Raw genomic sequence first — 23409 nt, forward strand, 5'->3', positions numbered from 1 at the left:
CTTTTTTTAGTAAATACAAATAACTATATATTAAAATAGCCTAAACATTTATACTTGTTTATGTTAATATCATTATAGACAAACAAGTTTCTATTAAAAAAAAAACACCTAACAATTATTTCCTCCGTCTACTTACAATGTCTAATTACAAAGTTAACATTTCATTAAATACTCTATTTTTTTTCCACAAATACCCTTACTTTACATCACATCATTACTTTTACACAAAAAAGTAAGGACAAAAATGTCATTACACTACTTTTAACTACTCGCTATAATTAAAATACTATTATTTATTAAATACCGCACCAAAAATAAATGTAAACTTTCAAAGTGGACAGAGAGAGTATTATTTAAATACAAAATATTTCTTAAATTCTAAAAAATAACTAAATATTTTAGGTAAACAGAAGAAAATATTTTTATGAAAATTATAATTATTATATAGTAAAAAAAAAAAAGGTACAAATTTCCAAAGAATAATAATAGTATTTTCTTTATTTGAAAAGGAAAGGTAAATAAGATGTAAGTATTTGTATGAAAGATAGGTTTGATGGCTTATGGAAGACAGGTTTCTAATTAGGGAAGGTTCTGAAAGTGATTGATTCCATTCACCATCAAAATGCCTAACAAATTATTATTCTTTTCTTGCCACTCTTTTTTTTTATTTATTTTTACTCTCGGAAAAAATATACTCCGTCCGTTCTATAATTATATATTCATTTGTGCTTTTTGCATGAAATTTTATAAATATTAGTATTATATTGGAATATAGTAGGAATAAAGTAGAAATGGCTAAAATAACTTTATTAGTATTGTGTGATATAAAGGTAATGAATGACATTTGTATAATATATTATAAGTCGTAAGAGTATTTGTTATGTTAGGTAGATAGTACAATTACTATAAAAAAATGAATATTTTGTTATAGGATGAACTAAAATGGAAAAATGGATACTTTGTTATGGGACGGAAATACTCCATCCGTCCAATTGAAATGTTACCATTTTCTATTTTCGTCCATCTCAAAACAAAGTTACAATTTTCTAATTTAGTATTTGTATTATTTACTTAACATAATAAATACCCTTTCAACTTACGATATATTATACAAATGACATTACTTTTATATTATACCATACTAATAGGGGTATTTTTGTCCTTTTTACTATAATCTAATATAATATTAATATTAAAAAATTTACATGCAAAAAACAAACACCACCCTTCCAATGGGACGGATGGAGTATTTTATTTTATTGTCCTCTTTGAATCTATTTATTTATTTTTTAAAAACTTTTTTATGGATGATACCTCACAATTTAATATATTTATAATAATATCATTTAATATATATTTAAAACAAATATTTCCCTCACTCAAATTTATTATTATTATTATTTTTTATTATCATTCAAATTTATTAACGTTTCATTTTTTTAATAAAAAATATCATTTTTTCTATTTTTTTTACCCAAAAAAGTAAAATTTTTTATTTTTACCTATTTTTTTTAAAATCCGTGTCCTATCAAATAAGTATACAATTGAATGTCAGAGGGAGTATGAGATATAAAACTATTTTTGTGCTTTCATTTTAATATTATATAAAATTATTTTATATATTTATTATTATTATTATTTAAAATTTAAGAAAATACAAAGTTTGTTTATTTTGTATTTTTAGATCAATGTATTTTTTATGTTAAGTTTGAGAAATTATATTGATAATATAAAAAATAATAATATTTATATTAAATTAGTAACTTTTTATAAATAAATAAAATATATATTATGTTTTATTATTTTTTCTTAAATAATATTTATAAAAAATTATACCCTAAAAAAAACAAACTCATAGTAAATTCTCATTATGACGGGACAAAGAGAATATTTATTGCATTTAGTCATTTTCACAGATATATTTTGTTCTTCCTTTTTTTTTTGAATTAAAAAAAATTTATTTTCACTTCATACACTTGAGAATTGCCAAAAATAAATTACTACTAGTTTTGAAATTTAATAAATATTTAACTTACAATTTATAATGGATTGTGAATGTGTTTGTTTAGTGTTTTTTTTTTTCTCTTTTTTTTTTTTTTTAAATATGTTAGATATAAAAAATTATATTGATAATATAAAAAAATTATTTAGTTCATTTAAATTTATACTCAATTTTCTTGTTGAATTATTATAAAAAAATATTTCGTTTTGTTCTTCGGTATCTTGTATTTTTTTTTTAATTATAAAAAAAATAATAACAATTATTATCCACTTTATTTATAACATGTGCTCAACCAAATAAGCACAGTTTTTAACAACCGATGAAGTAATAATTTTGTATTAAATTATTGATGTTTTATAAAAAGAAGAATATTAGTTATATTATATAAATACATATATATATATTATATTTTTTATTAATATTTATAAAAAATCGTAACAAGAGAAAATTGTTAATAAACAAAATTTCTCTCGTTGCATTTAGATTTAAGAGTGTGTTTCTTTCGAAGGTTTTGGGAAAATTTGAATTTGGATTTGATTTTTATTTGAATTTTGAGATGAGTTTGATGTTTTTTTTTTTTGTTTGTTTGGATTTTTTGTTGGAGTTTGAGGAGTTTTGATGTGTATTGATCTGGCGACTATAAATATAATAATATAAATGTACGGTAATTTGTATAATTTAATTATAAATTTATATTATATTTATATATATATTTTTAAATTTTTATTTATTTGTATTATAAATTTTTTATTCTCTACATAATGACATATATGTTGTATATATATTATTAAATTATAATTATTATAATATTTTTTTATATTTATAATTAAAAAAAAAAGGACAAACTCACAGAATCTGTCCCTCAAACCCTCCCTCTGGCCCAGTTTTGGGCTGGATCATTGTGCAAATACTGTTTATACAGTAGTCCAGCCCAGTTTGTTTACCGAGTGATCAAGCTCAAAATTGGGCTGGAGAAACAGATCCTAGTTTGGTACAGAGAAATGAAGCAGATAAATAGAAATTGTATCATTTTTTTTTTTGTTTGAGTCATATAATGGAACTTGAGAAATAAATCATTTCCATTTCTCTGCTTTCATTTTTCTCCTAGGTTGTGTTTGGTACAGAGAAATGAGGCCAGAGAAATAAAAATTGTATCATTTCTCTTGTTTGTTTGAATTAAGAGAAATGAACTTGAGAAATAAATCATTTCCATTTCTCTGTTTTCATTTCTCTCCCATATGCAGAGAAATGGAGAGAAATGATGTTGCAGTATATATATTTTTTAATTTTTAAAATTTTTTGTACTATTTAATTTTTATAATTTTTTAAAAATTATATTATTTTAATTTTACAAAAAACAAACTTAATTTATTTTTAAAGTATTTAATTTTTACGACATTTTAAGAAACTGTACTAAAATATAATTTTAAAAAACATCGTATATAATTTATAATTTTTTTTAAAAAAAATTTACCAAAAATATTTTTCATGAATTCTCATTCGTTAAAACTTTCTTTTTATCGTGTTAATCATTTATTTTTGTTTGCTCATTCATATATTTGCATTTTTTTTTAGATTTCTCAAATCAATTCTCTGTTTTATCAAATAATAGAATTAATTCTCATTCTCTACTCAATTCCATTTCTCTCAAATTCTATTCTCTACTATCATTTCTCTGCAATTCCATTCTCTGTACCAAACACCCCCAGAGAAATTGAGAGAAATGATGTTGTAGTATATATATATATTTTTTAATTTTTAAATATTTTTTATACTATTTAATTTTTATAATTTTTTTAAAATTATATTATTTTAATTTTACAAAAGAAACAAACTTAATTTATTTTTAAAATATTTAATTTTTACGATCTTTTAAGAAATTGTACTAAAATATAATCTTAAAAAATATTGTATATAATTTATAATTTTTTTTTAATAAAAAATTTACCAAATTTTTTTTCATAAATTCTCATTCGTTAAAACTTTCTTTTTATCCGGTTAATTATTTATTCTTGTTTGATCATTATATTTCTCAACTGAATTTTCTTGTTTTACCAAAAAAAAAAAAATAAATTAATTCTCATTCTCTACTCAATTCTATTTCTTTGCAATTCAATTTTATGTACCACCCCCTAAAAATTTATGTTTCTGGAGTCAATTTTTTAAAATAATAATTTAGATATGATATTTAATAAAATAAATTATAATGATGAAATAGTAAAAATAAATTAAAACAAAACTAGAAAATGATATACCCCAATTAGTTATATACATGTGGTTGTGGAGTAGGGTGATAGATTCCCCCAAGTAGGTTTATTCAAGAAAAGGGAAATGTTCCTTCAAGTGGATTTCCATGAGTATATATATAATGTTTTATTTATTTATTTCTTGAATTGCATATGTCAGATATATGAATTTGTTTGAATAAAAGTTTTTTAATTTAAGAAAAAAAATAAACTAATAAAAAATTAAGTATCTAATGTAATATTTTTTATTAATAAATTATTTTGAATCGGTAGTATCAAAAGTTTTAAAAATATCAATGTAAACATAACATATTTTTTATTTTCGTTTTTGAATAATAAGTATATTTTGCTATTTAGCGATCCGTCTTAGATGAATAGTTTTATGACTTTTGAATAAGGGATAAATAAAATACTGATATTATATTGATAGTAAATCACTACAAAAAAAAAATAGTATATTTGTAACGGAATTCCGTCCCTAAAGATCACGTAGCTAACATAATTCCATTATTAATTCCGTCTCTAATATCATTAGTAACGGAAAAAATGAATTTAAAGACGAAAAAATCTCGTTACAAAAATGATATTTTCTTGTAGTAAATTCTCTATTTGTTCTAGAGCTATAGTTTGAGTTGTGTTTGACAAGGGATTTAAGGAATATTGATATTATATTAATAGTGGGTAAAAAGTATGGGTAAAAGACTTTTTTGCCCTTGTGAGTGTATTAGTATAAAAAGTAGTGGCAATTATGTAATAATAATGAAAAAATAAAGATAATTTTATAGTAATATGGTTATTTATGGAAACGAGACTATTGTTTCACGGACAAAAATAGTAAACAAGACTAGGGAGTATAAAATATTGGTTAAAAATATTTTTTACCCTTCTAAATATGTATGTTAATTTAAGTGTACAAAATAGTAATATGTGTATAACAATAATAAAAAAACAAAACTAGTTTTATAAATTTATATTGGCTGTTTACTTGTGAGATTTTAGTTTTGGGTTTTGATTTTGAATAGTAAAATTTTGAATTGAAATAATTGTTTGATATGATATAAATATGTGTTGATGTGATACTTTGAATACAAAATTAGATTTTAGTGTAATAAAATAAATAAAAATTGAGTGTTTGATTTGATATTTTTGAATGGAAAAAAAGTGGAATAGTAAAATCAGGTGTAAAACCTGACAAGTATAGTAAAAAATGACTAGTGCTTTCACACCAAGTCGATCACTCTTTACAAGATAATATTTTCTAGTGATTAAATATATCGTGTGCCGATGATCGATATATAATTTTTTCTTTATTCACCAAATTTATTCATTTATTTGTAAAAATATAAAAAAATTAGCACATTTTTTTGTAAACAAAAGATAGTACCCTCTACTTCTCGCTTACCGTGTCCACTTTTCTATCTCCGTCTGTCCCGCTCATTATGTTACTTTCATTTTTTGAAAAAGAATTAGATATTTTAATCTCATTCTAAATTTTTTAATGTTTAATTTTTTTAACTTCAATTAGACTAATCGTATATCTTCGTCTTAATCTAAAATTATTTTTTATTATACAATAATTATTTTTACAAATATATTTTTAATTATTTACTATTTATATTATACCTAAATTTTCGTGTTTACTGTAAAAGGGACATCGTACTCGAGAAGAGTGGAATAATAGCATTTTTGTAATAGTAATATGTTATTGCTACAAGTTTTAGGGTCTTTTTTGTTTTGCAATTGGAACTAGTTACACTGATTCTATTTACTTAATTATTTTAATCTCATTTTTTTTTTAATTTTTTAAAAGCATATTTATAATACTATCCTTTTTAAATAAATAAATATATTTATATACATTTAAAATTTCTTATATTTTATAAATTAATTTGTATAATTTTATTTATTTTCTATTATATAATATGTATATAGAATAAACTTTATCGAAGTATATATAAATTTAAAATTTATTTTTAATCCAACATATATTAAATTATTTTTAAGTATCCCACATAAATAAAAATATTGGGGAATCCCTTATTAATAAAGGATTTCGATTTTACGTTACTAAAAAAATAATATTTCATTTGTCTCGTAAGAAAGGATATATTTTTCTATTGTTTGTCTCAAAACAAGAATATTATTTTCTATTTTTGTCCGTTCCAAAATAAGAATGCAGTATTCTTAATTTAATATTCGTACTATCTATCTAACATAATTAATACTCTTAGAATTTTTAATAAATTATACAAATATCATTACTTTTATATCACACAATCTAATAAAAATATTCTTATCTTTTTCACTATAAATTAATATAATACTAATATTAAAAAATATACATGTAAAAAGTAAATGTTACTTCTTTTTTTTTTTCCCTAAAAGAGAGGTACTAATAAAAAAAAAACCCAAATCCCCAACCAAATGCACTATTTAATGATTTTTTTTTTTCAAAACTCTTTTCTCACTTATATTTTCATGCTCTATCCGTCCCACATCATTTATCTCTATTTTTTATTTTTATCCATCTCACATAACTTGTCCTTTCTATTTTTGAAAATATAATTATACAGTTTAATCGCATTTTAAATTTTAAACTTTATAATTTTCTTAATTTAAATTAAACTATTTACTTATCTTAATCTTAATCTATAATTATTTTTACTAAATAATAATTATTTTTACTAATACACTTCTTAATTACTTACTAATTATACTTTACCTAAATTCACGTGTCTGCGGTAATCCACCCATATTCCGTGGGACGGAGGGAGTATTTGATTAGAACTATATTTTATTTTTTATTTTTTCACTAATTATTCCTAAACCCTTATTATTATTATTATTATTATTTTGAACCTCAGTCTAAGGTAGCTTAACCACTTAAGTTACAATTCCTTGTAATTTTTCTTAAAGGCTTCAATATGAGTTTGCCTCTATTAATAAAAATTGATTGAACTAATTAATATTAATTTTAAAAATATATATTAATATATGTTTATATATGTATAATAGGCCATTGATTTCACTCATAATATGTAATATTTTTGTTATTCAATTATAACACCATACTTGCCTCCATATAAATGTATTATTATTTCTCACATACATATGTTTTATTTCATAACATTACATGCAAAATAAATAATAACAAGCATATTGTGTGTGGGACTAACTAGTTTTCATACAACCTTGAATTAGGCGGTGTGGTATGAGTCCGAGTTCGGGTCTAATTTTCAAGACATTATAAGTTATTACACCGACGGGGCCAGAAAAGACGACCTCATCGTCTTCTCCCGCCGGTGCCCGTCTCTCTCTGACAATTGAAATAAACGACGGCGACGGGGGACCCGAGATTGTAGAGCTCGGCAAAGTTCTTGGTGTTGAAATTCTGCCGCCACGCCGGAGCGTAAACCGTCTGCCGACCCAACTGCTGGAAAAGTACGAAGATGAAGCGGTGGATTCCCATCGACGGCCGTGGGCTCTCGTAGCACATGATCTCGTGCCCGAAGCTTGCGCCCGTCGTTGCCGGAATATCCGTCACCAACCTACACAAAAATCATATCCAAATAAAATACTGCCTCTGTTACTTATCAAATGGGTCATTTTGAATTTTATAGTAGATTGAGAAATAATAATATTTTATTGGTCAATGGAAGTATATAAGAGATTTTGACAATTTTGTCATTTGATTTGTTGTATGAAGTAATTTTACGTGTAAATTTGTAATTTAGATAAAAGTTATAGATATTTTGGTATTAATATATTATTACTTTTTATAAAATAGAAAAGCTATATAAATACTAGAAATAATACTAGAATAGATAGTAAAAAAAGTGAGACAGAAGGTATAAATATTACAAATAATAAAGACTGTGAATTTTTACATTATAAAATAAAAATAATATTATCCAAATAAAGTAAGTATAGAAAAATTAAAAATGGTGAATTTTCACGATATAGAATAAATAAAATTGTCCATATTTAGGGAAATTATATTGTATGTGAGGTTTCACGATTGAAAATAAATAAATAAATAAATTACAAGACAAAAACAACGTATTCAATATCGGGTCAATAGGGTTTGTTTTCTTTGTATTTTTTGTCTTTAGTTAGTTATTTGATTTTTGAACTTTTTTTTTTCGGAAATATATATTGAACACTAATTTTTTTTTTTTTATATATAAAATTCAATATTAGGTAATAGGGTTTGTTTTCTTCGTATTTTTTCTTTAATTATTTAATAATTTGATTTTTGAATTTCTTTCCAAAAATATTATATTGAACACTAATTTTTTTTAATATATAAAAAATTACATTTTAAAAATAATTTCACTTATAAAACACAAAAAATGATCAAATAAACCCTAATTTTCTCTCTTCATTTTTACTACAAAGTTTTTTCCTTTTGAATAAAATAAATTTTATTTAGATATAGGTTTTCAGAGTTTTAGAAAATTTAAAAAATCAGTATTTAATATGATATTTGTGATATAAATTATATTTTAGAATTTTGAAACCTTTTATGTAATGTTTAATGAGAGATAATAAGTATTTAAAGTGATATAGATATTTATAATATAGATAATACAATAAAACTTTCAAAATTATGCATGTAAACATAACTACTTTTATTTGTTTATACAAAACATTACATTCAATCACTATTTCACACATATATCTATATATATATATATATATATATATATAACACAACCAAAATAAAACCCTACAAAAGACTTATAAACCAAAACCCAACCAAGATCACATGACAAAAAGTGACAATCCCACCCACAAACAAAAACACTATATATATAAATATTTAGAGAGAGAGAGAGAGAGAATAGAGAGAGAGGGGCAAAGTTGGAATAATAATATATATATAAATATGAAAATACATGGAGTAGGTACGTACCAATGCAAGTATTCTCTAAGACTAGGATCACTAGGGCTTGGAGCATCAGGATCCACCATAACCTATATTCATACATAAAATATAAATCAACATTACAAAAATTTATATCGATACAATACAAATACAATACATAAACTGACACTACATGACAATAAATTCAGATCTCATTCTACCATCGAGAACTCAACATAAGAAGTATATAATTTCAATTAACATTGCCTATTTGATTTTTCATGTTCTCGTAAACCCTAAATCAAGGCTCTGACAATTAGCGTATGCATATATATATATATGTATGTATATATTACCAAAGTGTAGAAGGTTCTTAGATCGTGTCCCCCGATATCAACCCTAGGAGGGTTTGCGACCATGGAAGGGCTAAGCTCTCCGCCATTGTTAACCTCTCGGTTGTTGTAAACAACTCTAAGAGGGATCGATCGAATGAACGGATCCAAAACATCTCCTATCACTCTTCCCACCACCAATGGATCTCTATCCCTAATTGGCATCAATATATGTATGATATGTTTCAATTCAATCACAATATATACATATATCGTTCGATATTATCCAATGGATCGAAAGAAATACAAGTGTGGACGGATAGAAGGGATGTATAAATAGGGTTTTGAGAGTGGCCATTTATGGTGGGCACACAGACATCCAAAAAAGTTATATGTATATATATATGCATATATATATTATATAGACGATGTTGTCCTCTATAAAAAAGATATCTTAAATTATGTGATATGGTCATGATGATACGAGAAACAAGATTCTCCTATCCTTTTCAGATTTTTTATTTTTTTAAGTTTTGAAAGTATATAATTGATAAATATATTTGGGGGGATCAAGAATCCATATATATATATTGATACTTTTTGGGCCAACCCCATGCCAAGCTCAACCCGCAATTCAAAACTTTTTAACTCGATCTAGTTTTCTGACCCGATCCGACCCACACCTTATAACTCTCCCTTCCCTTCCCTTCTCATTAGAGACAGTGTGTGTATCGCGATTCAGTTTTCTCTCTGGTTTATCTTCATTGCCATTCTTCTCGGTAAGTTTGGGGGTTTTTTTCTTCGTCGAAATTGCAGTCGTTTTAGTTCGATTCCTTTGGTAAGTTGTTTATCTGGGTGTTCTTTTTGGGGTTTTGGGAAAAATCGGTCGATTAGAGTTTAGGGTTCTAAGATCGAGTCCGTTGGTTTGGGGTTTTGTTTGGAGACGGTTGGGTTAGTCCTTAAGTGTGAGTCATTAGGTTGTAGACTGAGCCTTCAAAATAGTTTCCCCAATCGTTTGTCGAGTCGCTTGGAAATCGCCGAAAGAGGATCCTTGCTGTTGTTCGTCCGCTGCCATTAGTCGCCGGAGAAGGGAGCCGTTCTTGTTGTACGCCACCCTTGCGCCTGTGATCGCTGATGCCTGGTCATTGCCGCTGTCCGGAGTTAGAAGATATAGGGAAGTGTTTTTGCTTTCAATCTTATTTTCTTTTTAAACAATAAATTGTGTTCTATGAGTTGAATACAAAGTTGAATCAATATCAGAGATTAGTAAAATTATTTTTGTTTGGAACACATTCTAGTTGATGTTGATTCTGTTATTTCATAGATTAGTAAAATTACAACAGTGGTATCAGAGCCAAATCTGTCAAACCATTAAGTTCGACAGAATCTTCGGGTAAATCGATCGTTGGTAATAGATCGATTTTGGTAAAAGGCTAAACCCTTCATTTTTTAATTCTTGGTGAAACTGTTGATTGCAGATTAGGGGCGTGTTTGACAATTAGCTGATTCAATTAGCTGATTTGACTAGCTGATTCGATTAACTGTTTGTATTAAAATGTTTGGTATAACAACTGTTTGATATTAGTTGCTTATACGTAAAATGACAATTGAAGCCATTTCTATTTTATTCTTATTTCTAATATATTCAATTATGTTCTTTTGAATTTAGAATGTTTAAAATTTTTTGTTATTAGTTATTGAAAATTGTAAAAGTGTTATAAAAAGATTTATTTTTATTAAAGTTAAATTTTAAAAATAATATATTTTTATTAAAATATATAAATAGTTTTTTTTATTGAAAATGATTAATATAAAATAATAAATTTTTCGTGTATATATTTATTATGTTAGTTATCGATTAGTTCATTATATTTATAATTTTCAATAAATTTAATTTATTTAATTTATTTTTAGTATAAAATTTATATAATGTAATTTTAATAAAAAAATAAATTATTAATATTTATATTTTTTTATTTTATGTTGATTTAAATAAATTTATATATTTTACAATTAAAATAATTTTTATATAACAATTAATTATTTTAAATTTATAAAAGTAAAACTATAATATAATAAAATATTCTAATATAATTAATAAATAATCAAAATATATTTATTTGTATAAAATGTATAATAAATTTTTAAGGGCATATAAGGAATAAATTTTTTTTTACAGAAAAAGCTATTTCAAAACGCTGGGTAAGTTAGCTTTTCAGAAATTAGCTTTTTGGATCCAAAAAGCTATTCCAAAAAGCTAATTTACCAAACACTTAAATTAGTTTTTTGACTGGTCAAACAGCTAAAAGCTGTTCAATAAGCTAAAAGTTCTTCAAAAAGCTATTTGCCAAACACCCCATAAATTAGGATTTTGGTGAATATGCTGATTGCAGAGATTGATTGTGTAATCTTGAAAATCTTGTTTTCTTTGTTGCTCTAGATTGTTGTTGTTGCAAGGCAGAATCTTCGGGTAAATCGATCGTTGTTAATAGATCGATTTTGGTAAAAAGCTAAACCCTTCATTTTTTAATTCTCAGTGAAACTGTTGATTGCAGATTAGATTAGAATTTTGGTGAATCTGCTTATTGCATAGATTGATTGTGTAATCTTGAAAATCTTGTTTTCTTTGTTGCTCTAGATTGTTGTTGTTGCAAATCTTGTGATTGATTGGTAATTAATTGCTTGAATTGTGTTTTTGAGTGATTTCATTTGTGGACAAATTTTTCTTTTAAATGACTGCTCCTATGGGTACTTTTTTCAATATGCAGCAGTTTGATGGAAAAATAGATTTTACTATTTGGAAACAAAGAATGAAAAGTGTTTTGATTACTCAAAAACTTTCTCGAGCAATAGATTGTACGTTTGATGATGATACACCTATGTAAAAACGTGTTAAAATGGATGAATGTGCATGTGCGTGTATTGTGGTGCATTTAACTGACAATGTGCTTAGGAAAGTAGGTAAGTTTTTTAGTGCAAAACAATTGTTGGAGAGGTTAGATATTTTGTACACGGAAGTAACTTTGTCAAATAAGTTGTTTTTGCTTGAAAATTTTTTCCAATTCAAACTAGACAGTAAGAAGAGTGTTGATGATAATATAGATATTTTTACTAAACTAATTCAAGATATAAAGTTAAGTGGAGATCAATATATTGATGAATATTCATCGATTGTGCTTTTGAATGTCATTCTCGATTCCTATAGTGATGTTAAATCCGCAATTAAAAATGGTAGAGATAACATTACTTTATATATAGTAATAAATGGTTTAAAAAGCAATGAATTAGATTTAGTAGCTAATAAATCAATTGGAAATTCAAGTGGCGAAGTTTTGCATATAAAAGGTCGAGTTTTCAATAGGAATAACAAAAACAACAACAATAGAGATAATCAATCATCGAATAACAATAAAAAGAAATATAGAGAAAACCTATATTCTTAGCTACTTTGTGATCGACGTGGAATTTCTTGGTATGATATATGCTTGTCTTTGTGTTTCTATGTGTTTAAGCATGTGATAGGATCCTTTAGTATAAGGGTAGGCTATGTCTTTCTTTATGGTGTCATGACATGTATATACTTTGTGATTAGTTCCAAGGTGGAGTTCGCATGTTGCCTCATTTTTTGCATTAAGTTGTCCTTTTTTTGAATGAGCTATTAGTTTCTGCAGGATTAATGTTTGCTCGTGAGTGCAGTGTTTACTTAACGTTTGTTGTGAGTGTAGATTCATTGTATATGAGTGAATCTTCTCGGGAAATTTCCATGCGACTTGATTAGGCGAAAAAGGTCACTAGGCTGTGATGCATTCCTACGGGAGCAACCATCGGTAAATGACTTGGGCAAAAAGGGTGGAGAATGTTGATACTTTTTGGCCCAACCCAATACCAAGTCCAACCCGCAACCCAAAACCCTTTAACCCGACCTGGTTTTCTGACCCGACCCATACCTTATAACTCCCCATTCCCTTTCCTTCTCGTTAGAGACAATGTGTGTATATCACGATTCAGTTTTCTCTCTGGTTCATCTCCATCGCCATTCTTCTCGGTAAGTTTGGGGGTTTTCTTCTTCGCCGAAATTGCAGTCGTTCTAGTTCGATTCCTTCGGTAAGTTGTTCATCTGGATGTTCTTTGTGAGGTTTTGGAGGAAATCGGTCAATTAGAGTTTAGGGTTCTAAGATCGAGTCCGTTGGTTTGGGGTTTTGTTTGGAGGCGGTTGGGTTAGTCCTTAAGTGTGAGTCATTAGGTTGTAGATTGAGACTTCAAAATAATTTCCTTAATTGTTTGTTGAGTCGCTGAAATCGCCGAAAGAAGATCCTTGCCGTTGTTCGTCCGCTGCCATTAGTTGCCGGAGAAGGGAGCCGTTCTTGTTGTATGCCACCTTGCGCCTGTGATCGCTGATGCCTAGTTATTGCCGCTGTCCGGAGTTAGAAGAAATAGAGAAGTGTTTTTGCTTTCAATCTTGTTTTCTTTTTAAACAATAAATTGTGTTCTATGAGTTGAATACAAAGTTGTATAATATCTAGTGCTTGTCTGTTGTTTTTGTTTGGAACACATTCTAGTTGATGTTGATTTTGTTATTTCACATATTAGTAAAATCACAACAATATCTATTATGATGCTTATTATGAGTAATTATCATTATGATAATTAGCCCAATCAATATATAAAAGAGAGACCGATAGTAAGTAATAGTTCATATTTTACTTATCTCTTGTGTAAACATATCTCGTAATGGATTATTGTCATGTGTTATTGCATTTGTCACGTTTATATTATATTGGTATAAATTATTTGCTACATATTTATGATATATATGTTGTCTACACACTAGCTAATTAAAAAGAAAAAAAAACCCTAATAAATACACTATGCATCTATATATCATTTCTTGAAAAGTATAAAATGTGTATATAGTACAACAATTATGTTTAAATATATTTTGAAATTATTTTGGTGCATTGGATTATTTTGATAATAATAAAATATGAAGTATAAAATAAATATTGATGATGTATAATTAAACTACATGTTAAATAAATATGATCACTAATGCAAAACTAAAATTGAAAACATAAGTTAACATAGTAATGTAGAAAAAAAAAATTCAAAAAAGTGACATAAGAGACTTTAAAAACCCTTTAAAACTATAAACATACAAATGGATTAAACAAAAATAGTTGATGTTATGGCGAAAATAATATAGTATTACACAGTATATATTTAATGACAAATTAAACCCTAGTCGTTACAAAATTAATTCGATCTATGCTACACATGTCATTTTTTCTTTCTCGACTTTAGATCAGGCCTAGTTATAACTAGTTAGTTTCATTCTTTCTATTTCTGCATTTTATTAGCCAAACATACCATAGATTCTATACGTTAAAATTTTCGTACAAAGTACTTTTGTTTTTATATATTTCATATGCTGAAATTAATAGTAACGTGTCACTGTAAACTATTGTTATATATTTTTAATTATTTATACATTATACTTGTATTGTATTAATATAAAATTAATATTTTCATATATTTCATGTGTTGTTATTGCTCCAACGAAAAAGTTGATTTAACACCGAAACCACAGCCATGTGTATGTCATTGTAAAACATCCATTCTTAAGCTTTATTTGGCCAAAATCTATCCGCATATCTTTGAAATTGTAAAAGCAATAATAATAATAATAATAATAATAATAATAATAATAATAATAAAATAATAATAATAATAACAGGGATGTGGACCATAGAAAGGCAGAGAATAGAACATCCAAAAAAAAGTTTTGGGGCCAAGGGCATCTCAAACCCCATCCCTAATGATATATACACCAATATATGTACATCTTTTGTCCACATCTCATATATATATATATATATAAATAAAAATTTAATATTTCCGATAAAAAAAAATATATCTTTTATTTTAATGTAAAATATATTATTTTATTTAAAAATTTAATCTAATAAGAAAATACATAATTAAGTATGTATTATATCGTCTTCTAATATAAATGAATATTTTAAAGTTACTATTATCATGCACATATGAATTCGACATATATTTATATAATCATTTAAAAAAACAAAAAAAATGAACACTAACTAATATGCCATCATGTGTTATTTATGTAAAGAAAATTATACGGGCTATTTTTTTTAATAATAATAATAATAATAATAATAATAATATTGCAAAGTAAGAAAAAAGATGTTTTCAAAAAAAGTTAGAATTTTTTTTTCTCTCATCTTCTTATGCCTTTGTTACTCAAAACAAACAAAAAAATGAATCTTTTCTTTTTGGGTTGAAATATTTACTCATTTGTCCCATTAAAATTAAAAGGAAAAGAAACACACACACACACAAATATATATATATATATATAACAATTTTATTTTAGTATAAATATTCAAAATATTTTGTATAACTTGATTACATATTTAATCATATCTTAGTAAAAATTCTAATGAATGACTTTTTTTGTTCAAATATCTTGTTTGATTTTGGCTTGAATTTGAGTTTTTGGTTAAAATAGTATAATTATATAATATTTTATAAAAAAATAATATATTTTTATTGAAAATCATCAAATTAAATAGTTTCAAATAAAAATCACAATAAACTTTGCTTTCTTTTCTCACTTTAGCATGGAAACATTTTAGAATGAATTAATCAAAATGGGACATTATGTGAGATGTTATAAATTTAAAAAAAAAAAAAAAAAACCCAAAAATGATCTAATAATACATCTACAATTTCAATAACTAATAACAAAATTTTATACAAAATCTAACAAAAAACACAATGAAAAATTGTATTCAATTTTTAGTAGGAAAAAAAAAATACTCCCTCCATTCCAAAAGTAAGTATTCATTTATTTTTTGCACGTAGTTTTAGAAATATTAGTATTATATTAGGATATAGTAGGAATAAAGTATAAATGACTAAAATAACCTTATTAGTAGGTGTGATATAAATGTAATGTCATTTGTGTAATATATTGTAAGCTGTAATGGTATTTGTAATGAGGTAGATAGTACAGTTATTAAAAAAAAATGAAATGGATATTTTGTTATGAGACGGACTAAAATGGAGAATGAATACTTTGTTATCTGACGGAGGGAGTATATTTGATACAATATATATTTTAAAAAAAAAAAAAGTAAAAAAAACCAAACACACCTATCTTATTGGAATTAAGCATAAAATGAGTTAATATGTCATACAACTTTAACAATTATAAGTATTATTACTTTGAATATTTTAAAAAGATGAGAAAGACTTGTGAAATTAAAGTTTTCCATTGGATGGATAATATATATACAATGTTATTGGCCAGCCAAAAATTTGCCCACTGGATTTTCTGAATAAAGATTTCAAAGATTCTTCAGAAATTTGTCTTTTAATTTTTTTTATTTTTTTTATTTTTTTTCCACCAAACTTTATTTGCAAATGGCTCCATTAGATTTTGCCAACTGGATAATATATCTTTTTATATGTGACAGATAAATATTGCATTTAATTTGGAATATACTAATCCAATTGTCTATCATATAATATTGTTGTCTTGCTTTTTGGCCCTAAATCGCACTTGGCATCATTATAATTTGCCAATTGGATCTATAATATATATATATATATATTTATTGGGATATAAACGGGCAGTTTACTTTATGAGAAATTGTGTCAATAATATAAAAAAAAAAATATTTACTTCTTCTCAGATAAATTGTCAAGAGTTACTGTAATACGAGAATTTGGACAAAATATAATTAGTAAGTATTTAAAAAGTATATTTGTAAAAATAATTATAGATTAAAATTAAAATAACTAAATAATTTAATTAATATTAAAAGAATTATAAAATTTAAATTGTGATTAAAATATATGTGAGACGGACAAAAATGAAAAATATAAACAACTTACGAGCAACACATTTATCAAGAATTGTGCCCAGAAAAAATATTTGGTGAAGAAAAGACTTAACTCTTTAAATATAATATTTCTACAGTAAATTTAACATATCTATGAACAATATAAATTTAGTCATATAATTGTGAGTTTCATTTTGTGAATAATAATAATAATAATAATAATAATAATAATAAATGGTTTGATTATGTTGTTTTTAATTTTTTATTCATTTCAAATAAAAATATACACTCATTTTGTACATGAAATATCATTATTATTATTTTATTTAGAAAGCAACAAAAATAAAAATAAAAAACAAACATAATTTCTAGTGAGATACATGATCAAAATATATTCTAACAAAATGCAAAGTAGTGGTAAATAAATATAGTTACATGAAAAAATTTGTAATTTTTCATATATATATATATATATTTTTAAAGCAAAACATATATATTAATGAGTAAGGCAACATACATACATACTAAAGCAAACAAAACCTTCACAAATGTGCTATCTGCATACTCTAGGCTGGTAATCGACTACAAGAACCTTCACTCTTGTATACTATCAATAATGACTGTTAGACTGCTATCAATCTTCCAATTAATCAAAAAACATGATCAACATAAAAGTAAAAGAAAAAGTCTTCTGATCACAGTAAACCTGTCATTATCTGCATATCTCATTTAACATATTTTCCAATATTGTCCTCCTCACCAATCCTTCAGCCAGCCAAAGTTGAATCAACACTAATGCCTCAAATTTAATGTTTAACATCCAATACACTGCATAAAAAAAAAAAAAAAAAAATCAGTAGTAGCCATCACCCTCTATAATTCGATAACCATATGTCACTCCTATATATATTCTTCCTTTATAATCATCTTTTGTAATTTCTCCGACCAACTTATGTCCGTTCACATAATAACCCATCACATATGAATACAACCAACTATACCCGGTCATAACCAAACTACCAAGTCTGAGTCTCTCCTAGCTCCTCTCTTTGTCAATCCATCAGCAAAGTTATTTCTTTCTCTAAAAATGTGAGCAACTTCAACAGAACAATGCGCAAGAAAGCTAAAAATTACCTGGACTTTGGCATCAAATCTCCACGGATATTGGGATTTTCTTTGGAGCCACGAAACAACCGTTGAAGAGTCACTTTCCAAGCTCAGTTTTGGAACCGGAAATCCCACTGACACCCAAATCTCCTCAAGCACTTGCCACACTGCCTCAAACTCCGCATTTAACGACTCAATTACACTAATATATTTTGACATCATCAGAATAATCACACCTATATTATCTCGGACCACTGCTCCAATTGCTGCAACCCCAGGACGCCCCAAAGCTGAGCCATCTACATTAATTTTCCACCAACCTCTTAACGGAATAATCCAAAGTAAATTGGCTTTGCTTTCCACCGTAATTTCCTTAGAAATTACTTGAAAATGCTCCAAATTATCATTAAATAACACTGTAGGACTGAACGAACCAGGATACAATGCATTAAACCATTTTCATGAAATCCATTTCACCATCTCTACCATTTCATATTCGGATTATTGATTTTCCTTGGAAGACTGATTCATTCCTTGAGATCCAAATGCACCAAACTACTGAAAAACAAAGAATTTCCCAGATAGCATCTAATGATCTATTCCTCTGTTGATATTTCCAATACAGAACCAGACCCTTGACATCCTTTGGGATTGACCATAAATTCCAAACCACCCCGCTACTGTTCCCCATAAATGGGATGCGAACTTACAATAAATAAATAGGTGATCAGATTCTTCTTCCACTGTACCACACAATGGGCATTCCACTTGTAAGTTTTAAAACAAAATATAATCGATTTGGATTTGCAAATCTTGAACTTTATGATTCTCACAAAATCATATAAATGCGTATATATATACTGACCTTGGTTGGAAGCCATTCTCTCAGAACGAGGTTGAGACAATGAATTGGATACTCTAATTTAGACGATGAGTTGGATCCTCTTCTTTAGGCGATGATTTGGATCCTCTGGTTTCTCCCTCTTAGCCTCAATGTCAAAACGCTTAAGTTTAAATTTTTGTATGTGATAGAATAGATCTGTTCTGGCATTTTATAGGCAGAGGGAGGACCAGAATCCTTTGTGTTAAAATTATTATCCCACGTTCTATCAACGTGGGATAATGATAAAGTGGTATTAAACCACTATTAATTTGACTAGACCAATTCTACTTAATATTATCATTTATTTATTTTATTTTATTTAAATCATCCATAACTAATAAATGACACGAGGTCATATCTTACACCACTCCCCCAACAATCAACAAACCCCTCCTTGTCAATTCCATTCAAACAGGTACCCTTTTTTTAATATTCTCCACAATAATACCTGTGCTTTGTGTGGAGCAGAGCTCTTCCAAATAAAGTCTGCTGTAAGGTCAATGGGAAGATTTCTTTGAATTGCTCGACTTCCTGCCCTTGTCGTAAAGATACCATTAGATGTCCCTGTCCAAATCACTCTATCCTCAAGGCCCTGCCTCGGACATGAAGAGTTAATAAGAGTCATAAAATCCACCCACCTTTCCACCTCCCAACTTAAAACTTTTCTTCGGAGCCAAATCGACCATTTAAATTATAATATATATAAAATATTCTATATTCATCTTTATATTCAGCGTTAGTTAAAATATGGTATGAAATGTTTGGGTGTTGTATTTTTTATGAATGTAATTTTATTTTTTATATAAAAAATTGGTATCGGTAATATAAGAAAAAAGAATTGTATTGAATTGTAAATTTTTTTTTTTTTGTGAGTGAATAAACTTTGTATATTTTATATATTATGTCAATGTATATATATTATATATTTTTTATAATATTTATGAAAAATTGTACACCCAAAAACAAAATTTATATATGTATATAAAATGCAGATAAATTGCACCTTTAAAAAAAAAAAAAAAACTAATTTGTGAGCAAATTATTCAATAAATTCTCACAATACATTTCATTCATTTGTATGAGTTTTATTCTTATATTATTGAATGAGTACATTTTTAAAGGTTTTGTTATAATTATTACAGATTAAATATGATATATCTATGCTATAATTTTATTTTATTTTTGTCATGGTTAATTAAATATGTTAATAAGTTCTATTTAAATAAATAATTTTAATATAAATTTATTTTACCTGAGTTAAATACATAAAAATATATATTGTGAACAATAATCAATTATTGAGAACATTCTATTTCTATCATGTCACATATGTAATTTCACATTTCTTTTGAAGAAGTCCAAAAATAAATATGTACAGGCTCTCGATCTAAAACAAACAATATCATGTTAGTTTTAAATTGGCTAAGTTCTAATAACTTATATTAGAGTTCGATTCAAATAAGTTAGTTTGGAAATATAGCGGGCTTATGGGCCAAGCTATTAAATGGACAAGAATAATTAAACCCAAAAATAAATTAGGTTAGACCATAAAATAACCAAAATATCTAATATATACATATGCATATTTTTTCATCTATTTTGGTTCATATCTAACTCAACCCAATTGATTTTATTTATTTATTTATTTACAATTTATAGAGTTTTATCATGATTATTACAAATCCAATTAAAAAAATTTATAATCATACATGCAAAACTTCTTTCACTACTTTTTTAAATATAAGAAAATTGCTTCAAAACAATAAAAATTCAATTATTTTAATAATATTCAGGGCCGTCTCGGAGTTTTTTTAGGCCCTGAGCTAAAATAAATTATAGGCTCTACAAATACATTATTAAAATATATTTTTAATAATATTGTTGATTGACTTTGATTAGACAAGAGGTTGAACGTGACCGTTTGAACAATGTAAATTTGAGAAAAAAGATAAAAGACGGTTTGTCTGAAAGTTCGAAAAGTAAGAAGGACTGAAGGAGGGTGAAGAAAAAGTGAGGCAGTTTTGATCGAGTTGCTGGGGTAGGTGTAAGGTAAAGAAGCGTAGACGATTAGAAATAAATAAAATATATATATATATGATTAGAAATTAAAATTTAATTTTAAAATTAAATATGATAATTACGAAGAAAAATATATATAAATTAAAAGTTAAAATTTAATAATAATAATAGATAATATAGGCCCTGAGCAGTTGTTCCCCCTGCTCCTGCTATGAGCCGCCCCTGATAATATTCATCCTCAAAATGATACGGGGCAGGTGAATCCAACCCTTATACCATCAGGCCATCCCTTACGGACCTATTCGTTCAAATACTTGTTAACATGACCTATGATTTTTCAAATTAGAGCTAATTAACATTATATCATCAATATAAATTAATAAAAAAATATATATATATATTGTTATAGTAATTTTAAAATGCAAACAGAGATCAAATTGATTTATTTCAAAATTTAATTATTTTATGGGCTCATCAAATTAATATTCCACTGTTTAAAAAATTATTGTATATCAAGAGTAATTTTTCAAAAGGCGTACATTTCTTATCAAAATTTATACTCCCTCCGTCCACAAACTAACGTCCTATTTTCCTATTTGGAATGTTCAATAATTATTGTCTTCTTTCCCTTTTTATATACAAAATTTACTCTTTTTACCCTTTCTTTATTTACTCTATTTACTCTTTCATTTTCTATACACAAGATTAAAGACAAATTTATCATTTTATAACAAAAACCCTAATTACCTAAAAATACGTATAAATATCAAATAGGACATTAGCGAACGAACGAAGGGAGTATTTCATTGTCTAAAAGATTATTTTAAACCATAGAATAATTTTTTATTATCAAATCTTTCTTTATTTAAAAAACCGTCAGATTCTTGTAACAAAAATTGCAGCCAAATTTTTATATTTTTGGACTTGCCTGAGAATAATCAGACCTCGACAAAGTCGAGGTGGGTCAACTCTAAAGACCGTCAACGTCGAATAATTTATTTATTTATTTTATAAGAATAATACAAATGATGCTTTTTTTTGGTTCATTTATAACCACATCTTGTTTATTCTATTTAAGGGTGTGTTTGTTCGAGGAATTGGATTTTAAATATACTATTCATTCTATTCTTTTTATCAAAAAATATTAAATCAAACATTTATTTTTTATTTTTAATATTATACTAAAAATCAATTTTACATTCAAAATATCACATCATATAACTATTCAAATTAAAAAATTTTACTATTCAAATCCCAACTCAAAATTCAAACTCCCAAACAAACACACCCTTAATAATTTATTATACTCCCTACGTCCCATAACTATGTATCCATTTATTTTTTGCACGGAATTTTAGAAATATTAGTATTATATTGAAATGTAGTATGAATAAAGTAGAAATGACTAAAATAACCTTATTAGTATTGTGTGATATAAAGGTAATGACATTTGTGTAATATATTGTAAGTTGAAAAGATATTTGCAATGTTAGATAAATAGTACAATTACTAAAAAAAAAAAGAAAAAGAAAAAGAAATGAATACTTTGTTATAAGACGAACTAAAATGAAAAAATAAATACTTTGTTATGGGACAAAAAGAGTACTTATATAATAATAGCAACATTTCGACTATATTCTTTACTTTGATTTTAATTTTCAATTTTTTCCTATACAATCATTACTATTTCTTATAAAAATATACATTTTTCATCTGTCAATTTTACGTCAACTTTCTTATTCTTTCCGTAAGTATAAAACTGACGGATTGATAAAGTATTATTTTTTTACATAAAATTACTATTAAAATATAAAATACAACCAACAAAAACACACAATTTCATCCATATCATATTATAAATGATAACTTATAAATTTCTATATTAAAAAATTATATAAAAATATTGAAAATTTGAGTGAATATGCATGAAAAGGTGTAAAGAGGAATAATATGTTTGAATTGAAGTATTTACCAAACAACAAAAATAATATAAAGGGAATGGAATATAATTAAAGAGATGACATAAAAGGAAAACATTCATCTTTAAATTCAAAACATTATTATAATAGAAATTGACATTTT

At 25.8% G+C, this 23409-nt stretch overlaps 1 protein-coding gene across 1 annotated transcript; it reads right to left on the reverse strand.

Annotated features, from left to right (window-relative positions):
- Positions 1–7280: 7280 nt before the first annotated feature.
- Positions 7281–9771, reverse strand: LOC127243879 (protein HEADING DATE 3A-like). Its single transcript, XM_051264101.1, has 3 exons — positions 9472–9771; positions 9164–9225; positions 7281–7796 (listed from the first exon to the last, which is right to left on the reverse strand). The coding sequence occupies exons 1-3, from the start codon at positions 9670–9672 to the stop codon at positions 7532–7534; spliced, it is 528 nt and encodes a 175-aa protein (XP_051120058.1). The 5' UTR covers positions 9673–9771; the 3' UTR covers positions 7281–7531.
- Positions 9772–23409: the final 13638 nt, after the last annotated feature.

This window comes from Andrographis paniculata, unplaced genomic scaffold (assembly GCF_009805555.1).
Source record: "Andrographis paniculata isolate CXL003 unplaced genomic scaffold, ASM980555v1 Contig98END, whole genome shotgun sequence".
Lineage (NCBI taxonomy): Eukaryota > Viridiplantae > Streptophyta > Magnoliopsida > Lamiales > Acanthaceae > Andrographis > Andrographis paniculata.

Bases quoted from the DNA above. Each gene is read 5' to 3' on its own strand.
- LOC127243879 (XM_051264101.1), bottom strand. From the start codon at position 9,672: ATGCCAATTAGGGATAGAGATCCATTGGTGGTGGGAAGAGTGATAGGA. The intron at 9,226-9,471 runs GTAATATATACA...GTATGAATATAG, and splicing joins TAAGAACCTTCTACACTTTG to GTTATGGTGGATCCTGATGC. The intron at 7,797-9,163 runs GTACGTACCTAC...ATTTTTGTGTAG, and splicing joins CTTAGAGAATACTTGCATTG to GTTGGTGACGGATATTCCGG.